Raw genomic sequence first — 23,030 nt, forward strand, 5'->3', positions numbered from 1 at the left:
AAAAATATTTGCCCTCTTTTTGTCACGTCAGATCCTCTGGAGTAGAGAGAGCAGACGCAAATACAGACTAAGGAGACGGAACTGGACTTAACGAAAAGCAAACAGTTTATTTTTGGCTGTACAAAAAAATTAAAAAGAAAGATGGACGGGGACTAAGCTTAAACTAACAATGCTAAACTGGAGGAAGGTATATACTAAACACTAGATACCTGGAATGTGAAAACCTGAAACATGGAAACCGAGATCAGAAACATGAGCTTAGATGAACAGATGATATAACGAGGGACAAAAGGAAACTCACACAATAAATACACAAAAGGATGATCAGGGAAGTAGAGGCAGCTGGACAACACAGGAGGAACAAATCAGATTGAACAAAGTGAACACATTGGATACAGGACAGGAGACTATCAAAATAGGACAGGAAACAACAGACGCAAGCTTGACACAGTGACTGGGGAGACACGAGTAAACACGGCGACAAAGACTGACTAAACACAGAAGAAGATTAGACACTGAGAGAGAACTAAGATTGCTAAGAACTGAAGGCTAACAGAAACAAACTTAAAACATGATGAAAGAATAACCATGAACCTAAGAATCGCAATGAATATTCAAAAGCAAATAGCATGATGTCCAGAACTAGAAAACACTGGGTCACAGACAGTGCCCTGACACTTTTTGCCCTTTACGGGGGTTTCTTTTTGTATGTTTGTCAAACTTCTATGGGGGTTTTTTTTTGGGTTGTGTTTATGTTTTTGGAAAGCTAGTCCAGTTAAACTAGTCACACCCAGGTCTGGTTATTAACAGGGCCTGATAGGTATAGTAGCTTTTAAATGAAATTATCATTTAAATACTGCAGTTTATATTTACTTCTCTGTTAAATATTACAATTTGTTTGATGACCTGAAACAAATATGGTGCAACAAATATGGAAAAATATGGACTGATGCACAAGACATGGGTAACTTGCACACCTAATCCTACACAGTATATATAGGTTTTGGGATAACATAAGCTACTATCCAGTCATCTTTTTCAGGGAATACCTTGCTTATTTCAGTAACAACAAAAGAAAATTACATTTCGGTTTCAGTGTTTGTGTCTTTGTACCGTCTTTAATTAAATATGGAGTAATTATTATTTACAGATTTATAGATTAATGGAACCACATGCTCAACTTTTTAAATTATTAATATATTATATATTTAGTATATTTAGTATATTTATATATTTTTTACGCGTTCAAGTGTGGAATAACGGATTCTAAGTAATCCATCCTCAAATACAGTGGGTGGGTTTAAAGTCACCAAAGAGAGATTTCATTGGATGATGCCAATCGTTAGGCCCACCTCTCCGTCATTCCGCAAATCACCGCTGCAGAAGGAGGGACCTGCCGCCTCACTTAGTAGCCCATGACGTCAGTTAGTGGTAGCTGGGCACTACTGAGAGGAAGAAGTTAAGATGGTTCTCATCAAGGAGTAGTAAGTGCGGGGTTTCTGTTTAAACTGTACTTTTCTTATTATTTCTGAAAGCACTCTATAGGTTAGTATAGATCCGTGCACTCACGGCAGTTTTTTTCAGTCCCTGTGCGCTGATGCAAACTTTTCATCTTGTCTCGGGGTCAGCGTCAGGCACACGAGGGGAGGATGGGATTGGCCAAGAGCGTCTCTGGCCTACCGGCTTTGACAGCAGATTGTCATTCTCTGACAGCTGCTGGTTTCCTGTAGTTTCTCATATGTTATCGCCAAGCTGATGGCTTCTAAACGCTTCAATCTGCGGTTTTTGTTATGTGGTTTTAAAGCGCAGACATTTTCTTTTTCAAAGCCTCGAATTGGCACCCGAGTTGCTAACGCTAATTTAGCTAACTGCCTAACCTGAGGGGAAGTTAACTGGAAGCTGTAAGTTCTCGCTGTCTTTGCAGTATTGACTCAGAAACTGTCGGCGCCAGCTAATCACCCCAGCATAACACATTTTGATTACTTAACGAATTGGTAGTTTGTTCACTCCTGTCTGTTTCAAGCATCAATCATTTTGCATGTAGTAAAGACGAAGCTAGCAGCTGTTAGCCTTAGCCTTTTGGGTTTTGAAATTGCATAAAAGATTTCAGTTTCCATTTGTAAAACCGCTATCCTTGGGTTAGGCTGAATATGTAAGCAGGCTTCTTACTTCACATCTTACCAAATGAATTGGGTTCAAGGCAGGAAGACTGAACACTTAAACGTTTTTAGAGATAAAGAAAGTGAATATAAATGGGTAGATGGAGGATGTGAATGGGTCATGTTTTGCATCGCACGGGAATTCTTAAAAATAAGGATTGACTTAGATTTGACTTATGTAAAAACCTTGTTACAACATTGTCTTATTCCTTAAATATAACACAGTATTGCTGCCAGCATGCACCTCAGCACTGTGGCGCCCTAATTCCATGAAAGTCCCTGTGTGGTAAGCAAAAAGAAGCACTGGAAGTCTGAATTGGCACTACCTGCACTATTGCATGTGGCCACTTACTGGCCTACAGGAGTGAAGGAAGACTGTTCCCGCATTCCTAACACCCCACAATCACTCACTGCACTCAGGCTCACATGGTTTGATAAATTTGACATCTTCTGATGTTGCCTGCACATTTTGTTTGCTTCAAACTTAAACGTCACTAATTACAAGTCCTAGCAGCATTGAAACAAAACATCTGATGGTGGATGACATTTAGTTCAGCCTTGTTTGACCAGGGATGGTCTTTAATGGTTAGAAATCTTGAATAATAGATTCAGATCTGTTTTGTCTTCTTAATTAAACTGCTTCGGCTAAGCTCACTGTATTTCTGGCCCCACCTAACTCACATTATTAAAAAACAAACAAACAACAACAACAAAATAAACTTTCTGTAGTCCCATAAAGTTTTGTCTTAATTCAGCTCTAACTTTTTCAACCAGGTCTAGTAATAGGTTCCTCTCATCTTGCTGATGTCAGCAGTATGTCACTATGGGTGGTTCTAGAAGTATTTTTCCCTCAGGAAGAGTAACTTTGAGTGTCTTCCTGTTCCTGGCAGTGAGCAGGTCTCTGTGTGTCATCGTGGTTCTTCTGGTTTTGTAATCCGGAGTCCCTGTAGTTATGTTCTCATTGCTTCTTCTGGACTTTTCTGCATACTGTGTGACCTGACAGGCAATTGTCATGTTGCATTCATTGTGAATACAGACAATAATATAAGGCGTGAGTAAATGTGCATGCTGATTTGGCATGGTAATGAGTAATATTTAGAGACTGAACCTTTTTATAAATAATTTCAATAACAAAGGCTATACAGGCTTTACTGCCAAGATGTAGAGACATTTCAGGCTCCAGAGTCAGTTTTATTGTTTTAGGATGTATTATTACTGTATTATTTATGCCACATGCATCTGCAGTGTTTTCTTTTTTTTGTCCTATTAGTATGTGCTCTAACTCACTCTTAAAAATACAAATGTCGGCATACGTCTAGAAGAATACTCCTTCTCATATATGGGTCGCTGCTTTAGATTGATGTGGAATGATAGTTTATCTCATGAAATTGTCTAATATGAAACAGCGGATTTGAGAAATGCGTGCTTCATGAAAGTTATTCATCATATGTTTCTCTCTTTTGCAGCCGTGTGGTTTTACCCTGTAGTGTCGAAGAGGTGAGTAAGTGGCTTAATAGCTTGTTATGCTATTAAGATGTTGTAAATGATTAACTTTTTGTCAAGTCTGCTTATATTTTCTTTGTTGATGCCGTTGACACATAATCATGTTGACAATAACAAAATAATGACATTAACAGCCATAAAAAGTTACAATAAATTAATAATAACTAAATAAGGAAAAAGTCATAATAATGTTAAAGGATATGAAATGCACTTCTTCATACTTACAAATATGTAGTTTCTTTTCTATAGTGCCTGTACTGTTTGTGTGGTTGTAAACGAGCCCATATTGATGCTTGAAAAAAAGTCCATCCTCAGTTAGTCTGACTGTTTAAACTGAGTCAACCCTCAGTTCCTTTTTTGGGCTTTAATGTGTCACTGTGGCGTGGCCAAAAGGAAATGTTGCAAGTCTCTGACATGTGCCTTTTGTTTAAGACAGTTCTTTTCCACTCGCTGATAATAAAGACATGGCAATGTTGTATCATTTCTGTTGTTTTGGCTGCTGGCTGCTAAAACCAAGAAAAAGCTTAATTTTGCAGATGTTGTTTGTTTGAGCCAGCAATCGTTCTCTGTGTTTAGAGACATTTCTGTAATAAATCCCAGACTTTCAGCCAGCTGCTGGGATACAATCTCTTGGCAATTAGTGCTGCATATCCAAATTCAAAATATTTGAAAAGTAATTCTTGTCTTTGTGGAAGAAATGTTAACAAGACTTATGGTAGCTGATTATTAGTCATTCTCTTCTTCTGCTGTTTGATGTTCAAACATCATAAGTAAGTTAATTTAGCTTTAAGATGGTGGAATTGGGGAACACAGCAGCAGAACTGAAAAAGCTGGCTTAAACATTTAGCTCTTCAGCAAGTTTTCTCTGCACGTTATAGAAATCTAACCTACACTAGAGTGGCAGCAGGACAATAATAGAGCTTAAGAATTTTATGGTTACTTTTTTTTGCACAGTTTTACAAAACAGGTCATGGGTTGGGTTCTGTTCCTACAATTTCACTGTATGGGAAAGAAAGAGAGAAATGAATGAATTAAAAAAAAAATGTCATCCATATAAAATATTTGATTTACTTTTCTGACAGTTTTAGATTTCCTGTGTTGCCCTTGAGCTCTCAGGAGTAATGTACATTGATTACTGTTTGGTTAAAAAGCGTTGCTGTGTTCACAATAAGCCTATATCATTTTATTAGATGGAAACTTTCAAAATGTTAGGAAGAGAAAGAATTGGTTTATGATTTAGATGTATGTCACAGTAAAAAGTACTTAAATCTACTGTCTAGCATCATGTTTTTATATTATGATGTTTGTCTTGCAGTATCAAGTGGGGCAGCTGTTTTCTGTGGCTGAAGCGAGTAAAAATGAGACGGGTGGTGGTGAGGGCATTGAGGTACTCAAGAATGAGCCATATGAAAAAGATGGAGAAAAAGGACAGTACACACACAAAATTTACCACCTAAAGAGGTATGTGCTTTCCTTTGTATTTCTTGTTTTTTAGAACTCCACTGTTGGCTTCATTGATTCTTTCTTATAGTGTAATAGTGCAGTGCTACCAGGCAGTGTCAGTGTTGTCTTATCTGTGAAGCATTTTCAGTTCAGTTGCTAACTGTGCAATCTTTGCTATAGAAAAAATAGGTGATAAGTCTTCCTCCTTCCTTTCTCTTACCTGTACCTCCTACCCTCCACCACACCCTACAGTAAAGTCCCAGGATTTGTGAGACTCCTAGCTCCTGAAGGTGCCCTGATTTTCCATGAAAAGGCTTGGAATGCCTACCCCTACTGCAGAACCAGTGAGTCCCCTTCCCAGCACCACTTAGTTTAGGTTTGCCTTGAAACTCTTCTTCTCACTTTTAAATTAACATGTCTTGTCTTTCTTCCCCCCCTTTTTTCCTTCATGCTTAACCTGGAACAGTTGTGACGGTATGTAACCCTAAATGGGTTTTATTAGCTAAGATTAAAGTTAATAAGAAAAGAATTACATAATTTTTTTTTCTTCATTATGTTTCTTCTTTCTCTTTATTCTAGAATGAATATATGAAAGATAATTTCTTCATTAAAATTGAGACATGGCACAAACCAGACCTTGGAACGCAAGAAAATGTGAGGACATCAAAGCAAACGGATGTCTAGTATGAATCATGAGTTTTATTTTCTAACATATCTTTTTGTATTTGCTCAGGTGCACAAACTAGACAGTTCCACGTGGAAGAATGTAACGGTGGTGCCCATTGACATTGCAGACAGAAGTCAAGTGGCCCATGCTGTAAGTAGCTTCATACACAGTATGGCGCCTTCATGTGGACAACTTTGATTATTACAGTTCTTTGTCATGAGAATGTTTCGTAAGCAGGTGTTTTATGGCTCTGTTTATGATTTAATTTGAATATATATGCGTTTTCCAGGGAGAGAGAAAAACGACATCTAGCCTTTCCTATGTAATAGGGATGCAGATGAATAACACTGATGAAATGAAACAGCACTTTCTTTCTATTCTCGTCTAACCAATTTATTGAATTGCATACATATCTGAAAGTAGCTGAAAGAGCATTTTGTTACTACTGAGCAGTCTGTGTGACTTATGACTTACTGCATGTTTCTCTGGTGTGATATTACTGCAGTCCAATTTAAAATCCAGAATAAACGGTGTTTGTGCGATCCTTTCTCTTGCCTATATAGCACTCTCAAACTGTTAGAGTCAGAGTTTAATTCATGAAAACAATACAGACGAGCTAACTGACACATGGTCGTTTCATCTGTGGAGTTTCAGGGAACAATCTTTTGGCTAAATCGGTTTAGTTTATGTAGTAAAGATTTGCTCTTGGTTTGGTCAGAAATCATGCCGTCCATATAAATCACATGTTGTCACAGCATGTGGTTTCTCTGCTCAACTTTGTCTTGCTCTTAAGCATTGATTATTCTCAGCTACGGACACAGACAGCCAAAGTCCTGACAGCCAAGTAGTCATTCTTTGAAGTCCGCCACTTGGGGTGTACTTGTAGTTGGTGCATTGTAGTGTAAATCCACAGCGGACAGGAAAAACTGGCAGATATGCAGACACTGTGCTCTGTCTCATAAACAACTGATCACTAGGACCTGAGTGGACCCTAGTGGACTCACAAGATGTGATCAAGGCTTTAACACAAGCAGAGCTGTGTGCATCTGTTTTTCTGTTTTGTTTTGTTTTTTTCAGTTAATATAAACTGGTAATCAACCGGATGTCCTAGTTAAAGAAGAAGTAGCACTTAATGTGTCTGTGCATATTCACTGACTATTACTACAGTTTCAGGGAGGCTAATAAAATATTTTGAAAATTATAATGACTGTTAGACAGATTAGAATTCAGTATCTTCTAGCTCCTGCTAAGCTGTTTATTCACAATGATTTTTTTTTTCTTCTACTTTTTTGCTGGGCTTTAGCTTTAGTTTCCAAAGTGTGTTTCTCGTTTCAATTTTGTTTTTATTGTTTGAAAATGTGTGTAGTTTATATTAATTTCACTTTTAGTTTTAGGGTTTTTTAAAATTATTATTGTTTGGCAGGCATATGTCAGGAATAGGTTTGGCAAAATCATTACAGATTTTACAGTTAAAAAAACCCCCAAAAAAACAAAAAACTTGTTGAAAGTATTTGACTTAGTCTTGTAGACATCCAGAATCACAATAAACGCGTCTATCAAAGCCTATTGTAGTCATACAATATCCTCAGTTTTAGATAATAAAAATAAGGATATTGTGTCTATATATTTTTTAGTTTTCCAGGTTCACAAACAGTGCTTATCCATCCTTTTTTTTCCCTTCTTCTTCCCTCCTAAAAATTGCTTCAGGGCCATGGTGCTAACACAGAGCCACAGACAATCATTTACATTTAGACCTACGACTAGTTTAGAGTCACTTTACTTAATGTGTATGTTGATGTTTTGTGTGTCTGTGAGGAAAAAACTATTCGCAGATATCTCAGATTTGTAACTCACCAAGTCATATGTCAGCCAGGCACCACTTTAAAAAGCACGAGAGAGACTGGAGCACATTTTTTAGTACTTAACTCAACATTTGGATTTTATTTACAGGCTGTCATGAGCTTCAAAACAGTTGTGTATGTTGTTCTTACAGCAACATACTTGATTTTTCAGGTATGATTATGCATTCATGGAGCTGAAAAAGCTGCCTGTGCTCGTGGCATCGACGATAAGTAGAGCATTGCAAGTGAAGAGAATCTTTGGCAATCTTCATAAACCTTTAGTCAATCCTGACCCATTTTATAAATATTTTACTGAAGTTGGCATCAGGTCCAGCCCATCTCCTTGGTATTTTTTTATTTTGGTTTGGTTTGTCTGTGAGTTTTTCCCCAGTCTCTCTTTGTATTTCTTTATAAAGACACAGAACATTAATTGCTCTCTGGGCTGTCGTGTACTTGGCTGACTGTTCTGCTTTATTGGGCTATGTTACTTCTTAGTTTTGTTTTGTTTACTTGTGTTTTTTGTGGTCTGTTTCTTTGCACCGTTTGAAAATGTGTTTGCTGTGCTGTAATAACACAGTGCATTAAAAATAGTTGATTTCAGGAGTGTGTCCCAATACAGCCAGCTGACTGGAGAGATCTTTGTATTTAAAAACGTACACATACCAGTTGAGGATAAATTAAAGATTTGAATACTGCTTGGAATCTCTGAAATCATATTTGAAGATGTTGCAGGTTATTGCTCTTATTTGACATCACATTGCCTCATTTCAATGTGACTGCCGGTATGCGTGCAAGCATACATGTGGCTATTTGGCCGAGAAGCCCTAGTTTCTGTGTGTGTACATGTTTGTTTGCGGTGGGTAGTTAACGAGGCGGACGTGTTTGCCTTGCTGGAGGAGTGTGTTGTGTCTGAGGGCCCTATCAGCCCTCAGCCTCGGGCATGACTGCAGGCTCTGGGGCGTACCGCCAGCACAGATGAGTTTGTTAGTGTAATTAAGGTTCACAGTGCTGCGTGTGCCGGAACTAGACAAACACACACTCGACGTAAACACACTTGCAGTCTAATACACACTCTTTTAGAAATGGCTTCTTTTCGCGTACCACGGCACATCGATTCACAGACCTCATTAGTGCAGCACAGTGTATTGTTATAGTGATGGAGCTCTCAGCATTAAAACACCCAAATTAGAGAGTGTGTGTGCGCGTGTGTGTGTGTGTGTGTTTGTGTGTGTGTTTTTTAGTGGTGCGTTTTTATTTCTTTCCACACGTTTGGCACCCTCCTGTTGGATAGTAGCCCTGAAAAAGTAGCTTTTAGCTTCAGGCGCATCATGATTTATTTAAAATTGCTGGGCCCTTGAGCTGTTGATAATTTTAAAGCCATTTCATTTATTTGTATTATTATTTCTCTTGTCTTTTTTTTTATTTTTTTTTTTATTTTTTTATGAGAAAGTCAGGTCTGTTAAGTTTTTCGTGCTCGTCACGTGTGCTCAGTATCCCTCTACATTTTACTATACCCTTTAATACAAAAAGATCTTGGTGCATTGGGGGAAAAAATTAAAGGGCAAAAGTGCTTAGTTCACCAGAATATGTTGGCAGGACATGACCTTTTGAATTGGATACTGTATATGGGGTAAAAGGTTATTTTGCAGTTGGAGCTGCAGACATACAAACTTAAATAAGCAGCACAAATCCTCATCAGCACACAACAGGTAGATGCAAGTACATTCACTTATGTTAACTGGCATCCTCACCCTAATTAAACAAGTGTCAGAGCCCCCATACACAGATCGGTCTTATCTTCAAGCCACTTGTGAGCACAGCTGTGTTCTAGTCCTGCTTTGTGACATTATCTGCAGAGATGGAAGGATTTGTGAAAAGGGAGAAGCCCTCTTCTGACTTTTCTTGTAGCTAAGCTGTTTCTGCTCTTTGTTCCCTTACTCTCGTCGTTGAATAGTTGTCCCACATTTCCATCTTTTCATTTAAAAACGGTGTCTATGTTTTTGTTTTTTTTTAAATTGGGGTAAAATCCTGCTGATTTCTTGGCTCTTGTTGCAAGATGAAACAAATACCAGTATTCATAAATAAGCTTGCCTCAGCTTTGTTAAATATTCTGTGCTATATATTCTACTAATGAAAGTAACTGAAAGTTTCATTGTAGGACTACAAGGAAGATGAGGATCCTGCCATTTTCAAGTCTGTCAAGACTGGGAGAGGACCTCTTGGTCCCAACTGGAAGGTAATGCTGTTGTAAACTACATATATTTTTAACTGAAAATGGTCTACATCCATGTGACTGTTTCAGCACCAGTTCAGAAATAATCATTTGATAAAATACAGACTTCAACTGCACAGTGGCTGCTTACATAGACAATAAGGGCTTTTTCTTTCTTATTTCTTTGACTTTCTTCTGACAAAGGATCACATGTTTGGGTGGTATAAATCCAAGGTAGCATGTAGTTACCAATCAAACTCAATTAGGCGATGAATGCTAATATCTGTGTCAACTATTTCAGCCCTCTTGGGGTTGGCAGTTTTGACAAAAGTTTCCTCTCTGGGAGCCCTAAAAAGGCAAATTAGTGTGGATGCTCAATGTAAATACAGCAGAAGTGGATTTTTCTTTCTTTCTTGCTTTCGTTTTTTTAAATGAAATGCGATGCATCTAAGAGTTTTGAACACGGCCTTAGGCCACAGGGTGCTTTTAAAAAAAACAACAACAACAACGGAGGCAAACATTTGACCCATTTGCCAAGTTATAGGAAAATGGGTATATATCTGGCCATCAAGACTAGGGATGGGTACCGGTGTCCGGTGCCATCTGACATAAACGGTAGTAACCAGACCGAAAAGCAGCGAACATTTCGGTGCTTTTTTTCCTGAGCTGTGATTCACTTCTAGCCAATAATTTTACGTTTCCGAGGATAGTAGGCAAGTCCAGGTACGTGCGTTCTTTTATGCAGAGCTACGGATTAAAAATGCCCAAGGCGAAGCGGTCAAAAGTCTGGCTGTACTTCACAGCAAAAGATGCAAACTCAGCAGCCTGCAACAAGTGCTTTAAGCTGATACTGTGATACTGTCAAAGGAGGTAACACCTCAAATCCGATGAAACACCTGGCGACGCATAGCGTTTTTTTAAAAAGCCCAGAAATGCGCCGTATGATAGCTTGCTGCGAGACCTCACACCGAGCGCATCTACTGTGCGTGGGTTGCCTGTTATCTGACCCGGAGTTAGCAATATCCCCCAAAAAACCCGAAGAGGAGAGTCCTGGCCCCTAGCCCTGCCAGTGTAGCAGAAATGATGACGGATGATGATGCAGCAGCAGCCGTTCTTCTCTGCGTGAGTAGCTTAATGTTGTTAGTGTGTAATTTACGTTGAGTAGGCTAACCACGTTATTACATTAATGCATGTAAAGTGAACTAGCAAACCTCATCATAGCTACATGCGGCTGTCTTCTTGTTTGATGGCAGATGCTCCCTTCACCCTGGCCAAAAAGGCTAAAATGACCAAAGAAAAAGTGGAAAACAGTTAAACATGAGAGGTTTTTGGACAAAGTTTGTGTTTTTTCCATTGATTAAGCACTGCTTCCAGCCAAGAGTGATACCATATATGCCCCATAGCTGCAGAAAAGGCTAACATTGTTATCTTTTTACAAAAAACCAGCTGAACATGAGAGGTTTTTGGACCAATTTTGTGTTCTCCATTCTTTAAGCACCGGTTTGAGCACCGTTTGAGCACCGGCACCGTTTCAAAGGTACCGATTTGGCACCGGTATCGGATAAAACCTAAACGATACCCATCCCTAATCAAGACCTGGATTAGTAGTCTTGCTCTCATGGATTTTGCTTCTATATTTCATGACTTTGTACAGTCATGTGCATTGTATGTAGTTGCTGCAATGTTTTGATCTCCAAAGTCTAAGTGCAGCTTGGACATATTGGGTCAGCCAAAGATTGTGTTTTGTGTGGATGTGCCTGCAGCAGGTTTATATAGCAGGTTTATGTGATGAGATCTAGGCATTAAAAGTCTTTTACAGGTAACTTACAGAGCTGCAAGAACACTCAGGCTTCGTCCACAGCTGGAAGTAAAGTGTCCGTTTGTGGACTCAGAGTCTAAATTGGCAAACAGCAGTTCTGTATAAAGAGGGACATATTTTGATAAGGGGTAAAAAGTCAAAAAGTAGCTCATCCACAGAGAAACTTTGTCAGTAGTTATGTTGCTTTCGCCTGTAAACCCCGCCGTACCCCGGAGCCACACGACCGGGTCCTGTTCGCTGTTGGAGCACAGAGGATTTCTATTCTGCAGTGGAGCCCTCAAAGTTCACCATGGGAAACTTTCCTCTGCTTCAAGAATTTTTGCAGAACAAAGGCAGCCAAACAGCTTTAAAAAGTATGAATAAAGAAGCACAACTTTTATTTTGTGTTTTTAATTAGATCACTTTCCCGTCCGCTGTGGACATGGAAAAAGACTGTTTTTGAAAAGGTGGGGGGAGAAAGTAGTTATGTGACAACAGAGGCACAATTTCTGCCAGCTTCTCAGAGCAATAAAACTCTTGTCTATCTCTGCATGCACACATGCTTGCATATCGGTACCCTTTGTATTTCTGAAAACTTCTGCTCCTTTGAGTGGGGCACAGAGAGGGAGAGAAGAAATGTCACCGTAAGTGTTTTGATGTAGAATCCGTTTCATGTGAAGTTCTCCTTTAGCGATGACAACTTTTCTAAACCCACTGCAAATTTAGAAATGTTTCTCATTTCCCTTCTCTCACGCTTCTCCATGATCGTAGCATCAAACGGCAGTGGGATGAGGGCGATTGAGGCGGGTCTGTGGCATTTTCTTTTTGGAATGCCGAGCCAGAATGAAGTGATTAATTAAACAGGTGTTCTCAGAGGGAGAGTGTGTGTGTTCTGGGGGCGAGCAGGTCCTAGGTGTTAATAATGTAACCGGATTTGCACTGCGGCGCCCTTATCGCTTCGTGAGCACCGTTTTATCTGCCTTCTGTGGCCACAAAGACATGCCTGTCGGGAACGGTGTCGCTGTCAGGGTGGAGGCAGAGAAATGGTCCCTTCATCTGGAGTTTATCCACTTTGCTGTGGTCCCCCCTCCCAACACCCAGCCTCTTTTCTTCTTCTCTTCTTCAGAGCGCGCGGCAGAGTGCAAGCAGCGGATAGATTTAGAAAGTGTGCTGTAGATTAGGGCACTTTTATCTGTGCACAGCACATCTTCATGTTGATAATTATTTCAGCAACCTTCATGCCCAAAGCATTATGCATTAATGAACGAATCTTAGATTTGTCAAAAATAATGCCTTCTGCTGCTTTTACAACTGTTCTCTCATCGGAAAGTTTCTGTCAAGTTTTTGCAGCGCGTTATTCTGATATAGTGACGGGTTGTAAGTCGGATTCTTTTCCCTGTTCCTCTCAACAGAAAGAGCTGAATAGTAATCCTGAATACCCAAGGATGTGTGCCTACAAATTAGTCACAGTCAAGTTCAAGTGGTGGGGCCTGCAGACCAAAGTGGAGAACTTCATCCACGAGGTTAGTGACATATTTGGGATTAGGATTCAACTTTATTGGCATTACACATGTATAAATACAGGATAACGAAATATAGTAGAAGACGTAAAAACTCATTTACACAGTTGGCTCATGAGTTATATTTAGATTGAGAGTATTGCAAGTTTGCGCATGCAATACTGTGCCTCTTCTGTCTGGGTGGGCAGTGCTTAATTAGTGCTTAATTATTATAAGCAAGCTGTAACTGCAAACATGATGAGGTAATGTTTGGGGGCTCTATAGTCAAATGGAACTTAAGCCAGTAGGATACAGTAGAGTAATTTGTATTTAGAGTTTCTCAAGTTTCAAATGTACTTATAAACACTTGACTGATGCTAAACATCACCCAGTCCTAACCAAGACTGCTGCTATCTACCACAGCAAGAGAAGAGGATCTTCACAAACTTCCATCGCCAGCTCTTCTGTTGGATTGATAAGTGGGTGGAGCTAAATATGGATGATATACGGCGTATGGAGGCAGAAACGCAGAGAGAACTGGATGAGGTGAGTGTATAAGTAGAAAATCACAGTTAAAATTTAACTTTAAGTCTGGTAAGTGATGGATTTGGTGCAAGAGAAAATAAAACTTTCCCAACCCTAAGCACTTTCTTTGGTTAAATTTCTCTTATTCGCTGTGCAAAATCCGTGTAACACCAATTTTAGTTATCCAGCTGTTGTCTTCCATTCACTAGAAGTAGAGTGTGCTAATGTGATAAAGCCGGAGGACTGCTGGAGTAAATGTAGTGGCTTAAGGGCTCCCTGTGGAGTCTTTGACCCCTAGTGGTGCGATCTAGCTGACTTTGAGTGGATCCTGGTGTTATTTACCGAGTGCACAAGTAAAAGGCCCTTTATTAATATATGTGAATTCAAAACCTCATAGTTTTTAGTGTTTTGTTTTTTTAAAATCAATATTTTCAATATCAATAATATTACATTTAAGATCAATTGTCATATTTTTTCCTTTTCATGTATGCATTTTGTTTGTTACTAAACTTCCTTAAACTGTTTGGTAATCAGCACAAAACGGATGACTGTGAGAACAGTGTTTGTTCTTCCTCATAATCCCATTTCTATGATTGCCTTTATTGTATTTTTATCCAGAGGCGTAAGAATGGTTCTGTACAAAGGCTACAGAGGAGTAGCAAGGCCAAGTGTAGGTCTTTGTACTGCTGTTTGTTGTTACTGGTAGGGCAGCATCTTAATGGGGTTTCTGTTAGCCTGGCAAGGCTGTGCCGCATCGTGCCATATAGCTAATTATGATTCGAAACATTTCCACCGTCATCTGTAGCCCGCCTGTGTTCCAGTGTATCCCATGGCTAGTGCATGATGGTCTCGCCTCAGCTTGTGATGTGTAACAATGTCTGCCAAGTGCAGGGTATTTTTATCCCCCAACCGTAACTCTGCATGAGTCTCTATAGTTGGGGGATTAGTTTACGTTCTGTGTCCATGTTTGCACACTTCAGCATCATTTTCTTTATTTTTCTAACAACCAATCACTAAGTTGGAGTAGTTTATATAACCTAACCATTCGTATTATTATTCCATCCATCTGTCCATTTTAATGGCTCATCCAGTTCAGGGTTGACCTTCACAGTAAACAGTGTCTGCTTGCAGGAACCTTTTATGTGTGAAAAGTCTTAATATATTGTCTCATGTTTTAAGTTGACAGAGCTTCGTTAGATGCTCACTTTAGACGACTTTAGTTTTTCTGTGCGGTGCAGTGGAACAAGCCAGCACGGCTTGGCTGATTGCAGCTGTTCATGGCATGGTGCGACTTCACTCTGCGCTCTTCGGTGTTGAGAAAGGGCTTTACTCCACTGTGCTTGTGCTTGTGTGTGCACATGCCATTTCACATTCGAGGTCCAAAAGCAGTCATCTAAGAGGAAACACTGGTGAAAAGCATCCATTTCTTCACCACAAAAACATCTTCAGTTGCATTTTTGTAATGTTTCTCTTTGTGCGATTTGAACACAGGATAACAGTGTTTGACTGAGTCTCAGCAGTACAGATGTGTTTTTTAAGTGTTCATCCTGCTACTTCTGTCAGTAATCACATCATCAGTAAATACCCAGTGACCCAGTTCTGCTGGCAACCACAGAAGCCCATGCCATAACATTGCCTCCACCATGTCTGACAAATGATTTGCTAATCTTAGTCTTATTCCTTCTTTGTACTACATACTGTCTATATTCATGTTAATAAAGGCATTTTTTAATTATAGGCTTCGACAGTGGTGTGCCAACCTCCTCAAGAGTGCTCCTCAGGTAGCTAGATGTTGTGAACAGGCTTTTTCTTTAAAAATTCCTCCATTCTTAGTTGTCTTCTGTGGTATTCCAGGCCGTTTAGGGTTACTGAGCTGCCACTGCTTTTGTTCATTTTAAGAAGGAGCTATAATGTTCGATTTGATAGCTCATGTGCAATAAAACCTACTTTTATTGCAAATTGAGAGCTCCTTTGAAAGGCTAGCATACAAGTTTAACACAAGTAGTTATATATGTACACAGAAGTTCCTGCAGTCCAGTTAATCCCCATAGAAAAATAGTCTACTTCTAAATCACAGGCTTCAGTTTCTGCATCTTGCATTCACTCTAAACCTCTCCACTGCCTTGCTCTTGAAACTTCTCCAAATATCAGTCTGGGAGCTTTTGGCCGTACAAGGAGAACAAGGGAGGAATCTGGGCTGGACCGGCCAAAGTGGGCCAGTCTCAAACATTCCTGGCTCACTACCAGCATGCAGAATTTTTGCGATTTGCCTTCGCACATCTCGCCCAGCTGAGCATGTGTTTCCAGTTTTCCCTCGGAGTAAGTAAACAGGTTGGTACAATCAAAGACGGCTGCGGCAAGCAGGGCAACAAGCCTGAACCTCAAAGCTCAAGGGGTTACCAGGGTCACATTTGGGTGGTGGTGAGAACAGCCTACACACAAGTCACTGCCCTTCACGTTCTAGACAAAGACAGCACTGGGTGAATGGAAAAACCCAGCATTAAGGAAGCTGTATACTAATAGTCATATCTGAACTCTTTAAGTATAGTGGTTGGGTGCTGATGGTGTGGAAGGAGGAGGTATGCGAGGACGGGGTGTGTACGAGGGGGTTTCAAGATGGCTCCTTTTTCCTCATTAACATACAAATGGAATTCTGCAGTTGAGAAGGAGTCTGTGCTGTGATTGAGGAGAAAGGGAGGGAGGATTGGGGGGTGAAAAGATGGAGAAGTGGGAGGGTGAATCCTCGTGCCATTTCATCAGATCTGTCTATTCCTCTGTTTAGAGCCAGTGTTGGTTTGAACTGTTCCATTAAGGTGTTCGGCTATCAGATTCTAACACTAATTGACTTTCCAAAGCCATCAGCCTCAGGGTGGGAGAATTTGAAAGTGATGCTTTTATCTACCTAGAAGACAAACAGGAGGCTTGATAAGGACTTTTGGAGCTGCCCTTTTTCCAGTTTACAAAAAGAAATGTAATGTATTTTTACTGGTTTGCAAAGCCAAAAGTAAGATTTAATGAATAGAAAGAAGTCCGACCCCTCCCAGTAACCAGCGACTCCTGAAGCCGTCATCTGAACTCTCCCTTACGTGTTTAGCTTGCATAAATCTAACGCGTGTTATTTCTCTCCCTTTCCCCACAGCTTCGCAAAAAGGGTGATGTGCGAGGAACCAGCGCTGCGGATGAATGAAAAGGATTTTAAACACCACACCCACAATGACAGCAGTTGTGAAGACTGCTAAGCGGGCTCCTTTGGTGCCACTTTTTTACCCTAACTGAATCACGCTGTGGAGGAGGGAGCGCTGCTACCTGCAATCAATAGAGCAGATCCCCGGCTTTAACCCAATCATAGTCATTCTATCCAGTGAGGAATTGATTTATAGCCACCGATACGATGCTGGCTGATGAGACTCAGGTTAATTTTGATCTTGGACAGAGAAAGGCCGGCTATGGCCATCAGGATATTGAAACCTAGTCTTCTGCAGAGATGCAAAGAAAAGCTATTTACTTTTTAAAGAAAAAAACAAAAGCAAATTCATCAGCTTGATTCCACAGTGGCAGGTGTTGGACCAAATATTTCCAGCTCCCCCAACCTCCTGTTTTTTCCCTACCAAAAAACCCCCCATTCCTCACAGAATGATGCCCTCTGTGACCTCTCTTTGTCTCTTCCCCAGTCTTCACTGTACACACTGTGGCTCAGTGTGTGGTTTGCATTCCCTGGCAGGAGACTGTTTGTCATGCTCTTGTTCCTTCCTGCCATAACCTCCATTAAGTGATTACTAACAGCCTTGGCGTCTTGGCCCGTTGTAATCCTTCTTCCATCACCCCCCTCACCTTATCGAAGCACTGCATCTTATTAACACTGACAATCATGTCTGTACAGGTATTCACTCTCACTCCCACATGCAAAGGTAACAGGAAGCCCACACACGCACTCAGTCATATGACACATGCAGTGTGCAGAGAGCATAAACATGTGAATTCATTCTTACCCATACACACTCACACACACACTCACTCACAGGTGTGGATACCTTTGTGCTGACTGATCTTTGAGAAACTCAAGCAGGGGCAGATCCTCGCGAGCTCTTTTAGCTAAAGGATGTTACTTTGAATATGTTTACAACTCTCTCCCCCACCCTATACTGAAAACAGTCGCACATAACATGCATTGCAGCATTCACCTCTCTAAAAGATGTCCCTAGAGGAAAACAAACTGCACTGAAAAACAGCCACAGATGGTGCTACACCCCTCCAGCCTCTGTCACAAGCCAAACTGTGCTGCACTCACCCAACCCACCACCAGAGGCCTTTCTCGCTCCTCCGGCTCTCTGAGGTAGACAGTTTCCAGAAGGCCTCCCCTCCTCTGCATCATTCTAGCTGTGTTTACAGATTTGCAATTGCCTTATCAGTGCCTAGTGGATACCAGTACCATGTAGAGTTGCTTATGTGTCCAGGCCTTTACACCTATCAGAGCTACTACACTTAATGAACCTCTGCTGCCAGCCATTGTTTTAGCTACCTCTCTCATTTCTGACTGGCCATTTTTCCTGATGCCCTAAAGTGTGTCCACCAAATGTTTTGGAAAATGTCAGGCACCCAGTTGAACCCTTAAGAGGCACATAGGTTTGGGTTCTTTTTTGTTTTGTTCTGTTTTTCCCATGTGAGAGGATCTATTAGTATGCCACACAATATTTTATGTCAAAGCGGTTCAAATACACGACTGTGCCTGGTAGCCGGTTTACAAATAAAATGTTCCTCCAAGCACTGTTTTTATATCAATACTGTGGTTGTCTGGTTGTCATCTGTAGATATGCTCTTACAGCTCTAAACAACTTATATAAAGTTGAGCACAGAAAAGAAGCTCAGTGCCACTTCAAGCTGCTGTCGTTTTATTTTTTGCGTAGCGTAAATACACGACACACTCGTGCTCAGGAAAAACACTTTGGTGGACACACACCTCGTAAGGGTTAGCATTAGCTGTTAGCTGGTACTTCTTAGGATTCTTGATTCTAGTCTTGACAAAAGAGCTTTATCAGGGCGCAGACTTGTATGTTATTCTTTTGTTTCCTGATATGTGGAAGTGCAATTCCTTTCCATTCCCGCAAGCAGAACTTTGTTACTATAACAGCCAGCGTGCACCGTTTGTCATGTAAATCTTTACCTCAGACCAGCCATTGGAAAGAGCTGCCATATTAATGTTTTCTGGCTTTTCAGCTCTGCATCCAGCTCTCTCTCTCTTTTCTTTTTTCTTCAGGCTTCAGAATTGTGTCACATCAGCCTTGAATATTAATTATGCTTGTGTTACATGTATACAGTATGTGTGGTTTGCTCATGTGTTCCCTTGTAATGTTCTTGAATATTTGTTTGTTTTGGTTGCGTGTCACTGTTTTAAATTGCCCAACATAAATTTGGGATTTGTGTTTAGTAATCGGTTTCCCGTTATTTCTCAAGGCAGATTATATGATTAAATACTTTCAGGAAAGTATTCTAGTGTGTTTGGTTAATGACAATCCTGTGAGGGCAAATCTGACCATGTCCACGGTAATTGGCTTTTCCAAAGAGAATAAATGGTGTTTATGTGTTCAGCAAATATTGATTTAATATAGGAAAATTTGGAAAACTGTTGTCAGAAGCATCGGTTTTCAATAACAGAATCTTCTCAGGCTAACAATAAGACAAAGATTTGAGGCTGCAAAGATAATGTAGCTTGTTCGCTTTTATCGTCTTTATGTGTTAGAGCCACCTTTGTCTTTGTTACGGTCATGAATGCATAGGTCTCTGAGCAAACAGTGTAATTAGTGTTTCAAAGTTCATTTGAATGATTCCTCATGTGTGTATGAATTTAAAAAAACAAAAAACAAGAACCCAGTGGAGAGAGGGGAAAGGAAAAATCTTAAATCAGTCGTTTGCTATTCTTCAAAACAATGATGTTAACAAAAGTGTTTAAAGGTTCTGATCAGCTTTTAAAAATCAGGGGTTGTGGTAACGAATGTATGATGTATTGTGCCTTTTTCTTTTTGCACATCTTTTTTGTGCTACTAAGTCTATATATTGTATCTAAATATAAATACATTTCCTTTTTTTTCTTCTTTTTTTGACAAAGTTTCTTGCAGTTCAGTTTGTGCTGTTTTTGTCTGATTCCTAGAAAATAAAGGTTTTGCCTGAGGGGGATTTGATCAGTCCTCAGGGCAAAGGAGAGAGCTGTCATTTATTTGTAAAGCTTTAAATGGTCACAATCTTTGCTAAAATACTATAAAAGATTTATTTATTTATTTATTTGTGCTATATGTTACTCTTTCTTTCATTTTGGCTCTTTGAATGACAGTTCTGTACTGTAGATTACCGATAAGACAAAAATTTCCTACAGATTTTGGTGACTCCAGCGTGGACCGCGCTCTCTACGACCTGCAGGTCAGGAGAGTCGCACAATAAACAGCGGAATCTGTGCTAAAGAGCAGGAAAAGCCACCAGTCTGCTGCCTGAGATAGCTGCCCTTTTTTTTTTCTTTTTTTTTTTTATTGTTTGTGGAGGAATAGTCACATGTGCCTGCTGCAAGGAAACCAGCTATATCTGCTACAGAACAAGCAAATAATGCTGTTTCTAAAAGGGGAGATGGGCAGACTCGCCCACACACCTCCTGTTAAGTGGCAGCTCACAGTAGTCTACTGTAGGCATGCATCCATCCGTCCATGTGTCTCCCTCCCGAGGAAGATGAAGGGACATGTCATGAGTGAGCCCCTGTCATTTAAATAGATACTGCAACAGATGAAGGAAAGAAATGGATCTCGAAGAGAGGCTCGAGACTTGACACAGCAGGACATCCAGGCGCGTTACCAAAGAAAGCCTCGGTGTTTACAGCTCCAAACACTTTGTTATAGCGGCTTGTCGCTTGATTGCATAAGCACACAGTATCCTGAAATCTGTCAAAATGAGTCGTGTAGGCCTGCGACACCTAGGAAAAAAAAGTTGCTCTAGTGTTTGTGCACCACATGGCTGCGTTTCCTGCCGCAAGACAACACACTCTGGTAGAACTTCTGTTTTTATAGGAAGTGGCACAAGTGAAGATTTAAACTCACAGTTTGGTCCACGCCTACCGTGTTTGTGTATGTGGCCCTCCCCAGGGGGGGCCCACATTTGCTCAGTGGCTGCAGGTTTTCTTGGAGAGGAAAGTTATTTCTGGTCTACACGGGTTAGCAGTGATGTCACGAGCGCTTCCTCATCCTCCGGGCTCGGGTCAAGTTTAGCCCCAGAGATTCTCCTGAGTCTTTCCTGTTGTTCTGAGAGAGGTGCGGAGTCGAGCGATGCGTGTGGGGTGGGATGGGGAGAGGAGGAGGCTGTTGCCACCCTCCCCTTAATACAATGGTGGTTCTTTTGGATGACAGATGCTGCTTAACCCATCCTGACCCAGGGAGCTGCGATGCCTCATCTGAATGACAGGCCCACAGAGGACATACTGATGCTCTGCTGCTCACTGCCTGAGCTGCACAGGACACTGTACCCCCAATAAGGGAAGTAACTGTCTCTTTGGGCAACCCCCCACAGTAATATATGTCTAGCTGAGGAAAGCTTAACACTCTGAATTAAGGGTAGAAAAGGGCACCCACTTCTGCTATCTTGTCCTATTGAGTAAAATATTGAGACAAATTGAGTACTAAATCACTGTAGAAAAGAGTGGTATTGTGACAGTGCTTGAAAGCCTGTAGACTCTCCATTGTCATGAAGTCGCCTCAGCAGCAGCAGCAGTAGCTCTGGGCTGCATTTATCATCACTGGGGACTCAGGAGGAAAGAGACCGTGCCATCAGTTTGTCATACTTAACTTGTCTGTCTCCATTTGAGAAGACAGTGTAGACAGAACTAGCAGGCTCTGTATCACAGAGTTATTAGTATTACTGTCAGACAGAACAATATCTTGATGTTGTTGCTGTTGAGCTGCAGAATATTTGCTTCTAATGCTCTTAATTGGGTTTTGGGATACAGTCTAGTCTTTACACATTTAAAAAACAAACAAACCCATGAATCCTAATGTCTAAAGCACAGGGTGATGCTCACACTTTCAGGTTCCATGACTAAAATTCTTGTCATGATAGATCCAGATGGCTTTTGGAATACGGAGGCAGCCGATTAACACGAGCGTGAATTAGCAGCAATAACACAACAGCATTCAGCACATCTGAACAACTTAGCATCCCTCCCCGTCCCCCTCTCACTCCAAGCCTCCCTCAGAACACAGCCACTACCCATCACTGCCTCTGCAACACGAGCTTCCGTTCTCCCAGCTTCAAGAAGTGCATTTGCACGTGTATATTTGAGTGCCTTGTTCTGACCTGCTTCCAGGTTCAGCCTTTTTTTTTCTCTAGGTGCAAAGCTGAGCACTCTGTCTGCTTCTGTTAAATCAAAGTTTGCGCCATACAGAGCTGGTTATTTCTTTTCAGAACACAGAGCTTGTCCTCTTCATGATCCACAACACTGAGGAGAAATGTAGCATGTGCATTATTGTAATAGGCTTGAACATTATATACATCCCATCATGTATTTGTTGTGTGTTGTGGTTGTTGAAGAGAGGCAACACACTGACCTCGCTGAACAAAGAATTAAAAATATCACTTTTTTTTTTAAAACAGCACTTTCCACTGAATGACCATGTGACATTACAGTAGCTGCACATTTTCTTTCCATCTTCCCAGTTAAAGTATACCTCTGAGTATTGAAATAATTCATTTGAAAATACTATATTTGCTGTTGACAAATAAATTAGTGCATAAATCTACGTCGGTATAGCAGTTTAGAGCATTACACACTCAAGTTTGTAAAAACTAATATCTAAAAGCTTCACTCTGACCAAGTCTTCTCCTCCGTCTTTGACACCATCCGCTAGGTGGCACTGTGTCTGTTTGGTAAAAGTTCTCATGGATACCCCAAAGGTATAGAGCTGTATTAACACCAAATTCTCCCACTTCCCACAGTGTCGAGAAAAGATGATATGGTTTTCTCCTCTGACCAAAAAAACTCCACATTTGGTGAATTAAAAGTGCGTTTTGTTACCAGCACGCTCCCTTTGTTCTAAATACCCGCTTGCCTTTGTTATAGTAACCTCACTGTGGGTTACTTAAGAATCCACAGACAAGAAAAACTTCCTTGTCTATTCACACCGGGATTAAATGCAGGAGGAAGGTCGTGTGGAATATATATATGTGTGTGCTTTTTTAAACATTTATTGTTCTTTTTGTAAGTTGGTAAGAAAAAACAAATGCACTGGATAAATAAAATCCACGAGAAGTACCGTGTCCAAGAGGTGTAAAATATCCCGAACCAAATACATTTATAAGCAAATATGTGAGCTGCACGCGTGAACACACATTCAGAATTACATAACACATAACAC

At 40.5% G+C, this 23,030-nt stretch overlaps 1 protein-coding gene across 1 annotated transcript; it reads left to right on the forward strand.

Moving 5' to 3' along the window:
- Positions 1-1,420: 1,420 nt before the first annotated feature.
- LOC146696727 (phosphatidylinositol transfer protein beta isoform) lies at positions 1,421-19,843 on the forward strand. The gene is made up of 11 exons (XM_085474983.1): positions 1,421-1,484; positions 3,626-3,656; positions 4,978-5,123; positions 5,358-5,449; positions 5,572-5,579; positions 5,685-5,759; positions 5,839-5,922; positions 9,772-9,849; positions 13,036-13,146; positions 13,546-13,668; positions 16,787-19,843. The coding sequence occupies exons 1-11, from the start codon at positions 1,465-1,467 to the stop codon at positions 16,832-16,834; spliced, it is 816 nt and encodes a 271-aa protein (XP_085331109.1). The 5' UTR covers positions 1,421-1,464; the 3' UTR covers positions 16,835-19,843.
- The last annotated feature ends 3,187 nt before the right edge of the window (positions 19,844-23,030 follow it).

The sequence above is a fragment of the Copadichromis virginalis genome, linkage group LG12 (assembly GCF_057382275.1).
Source record: "Copadichromis virginalis isolate Kocher_CV1m ecotype Utaka linkage group LG12, C_Virginalis_male_GT1.1, whole genome shotgun sequence".
NCBI classification, from domain to species: domain Eukaryota; kingdom Metazoa; phylum Chordata; class Actinopteri; order Cichliformes; family Cichlidae; genus Copadichromis; species Copadichromis virginalis.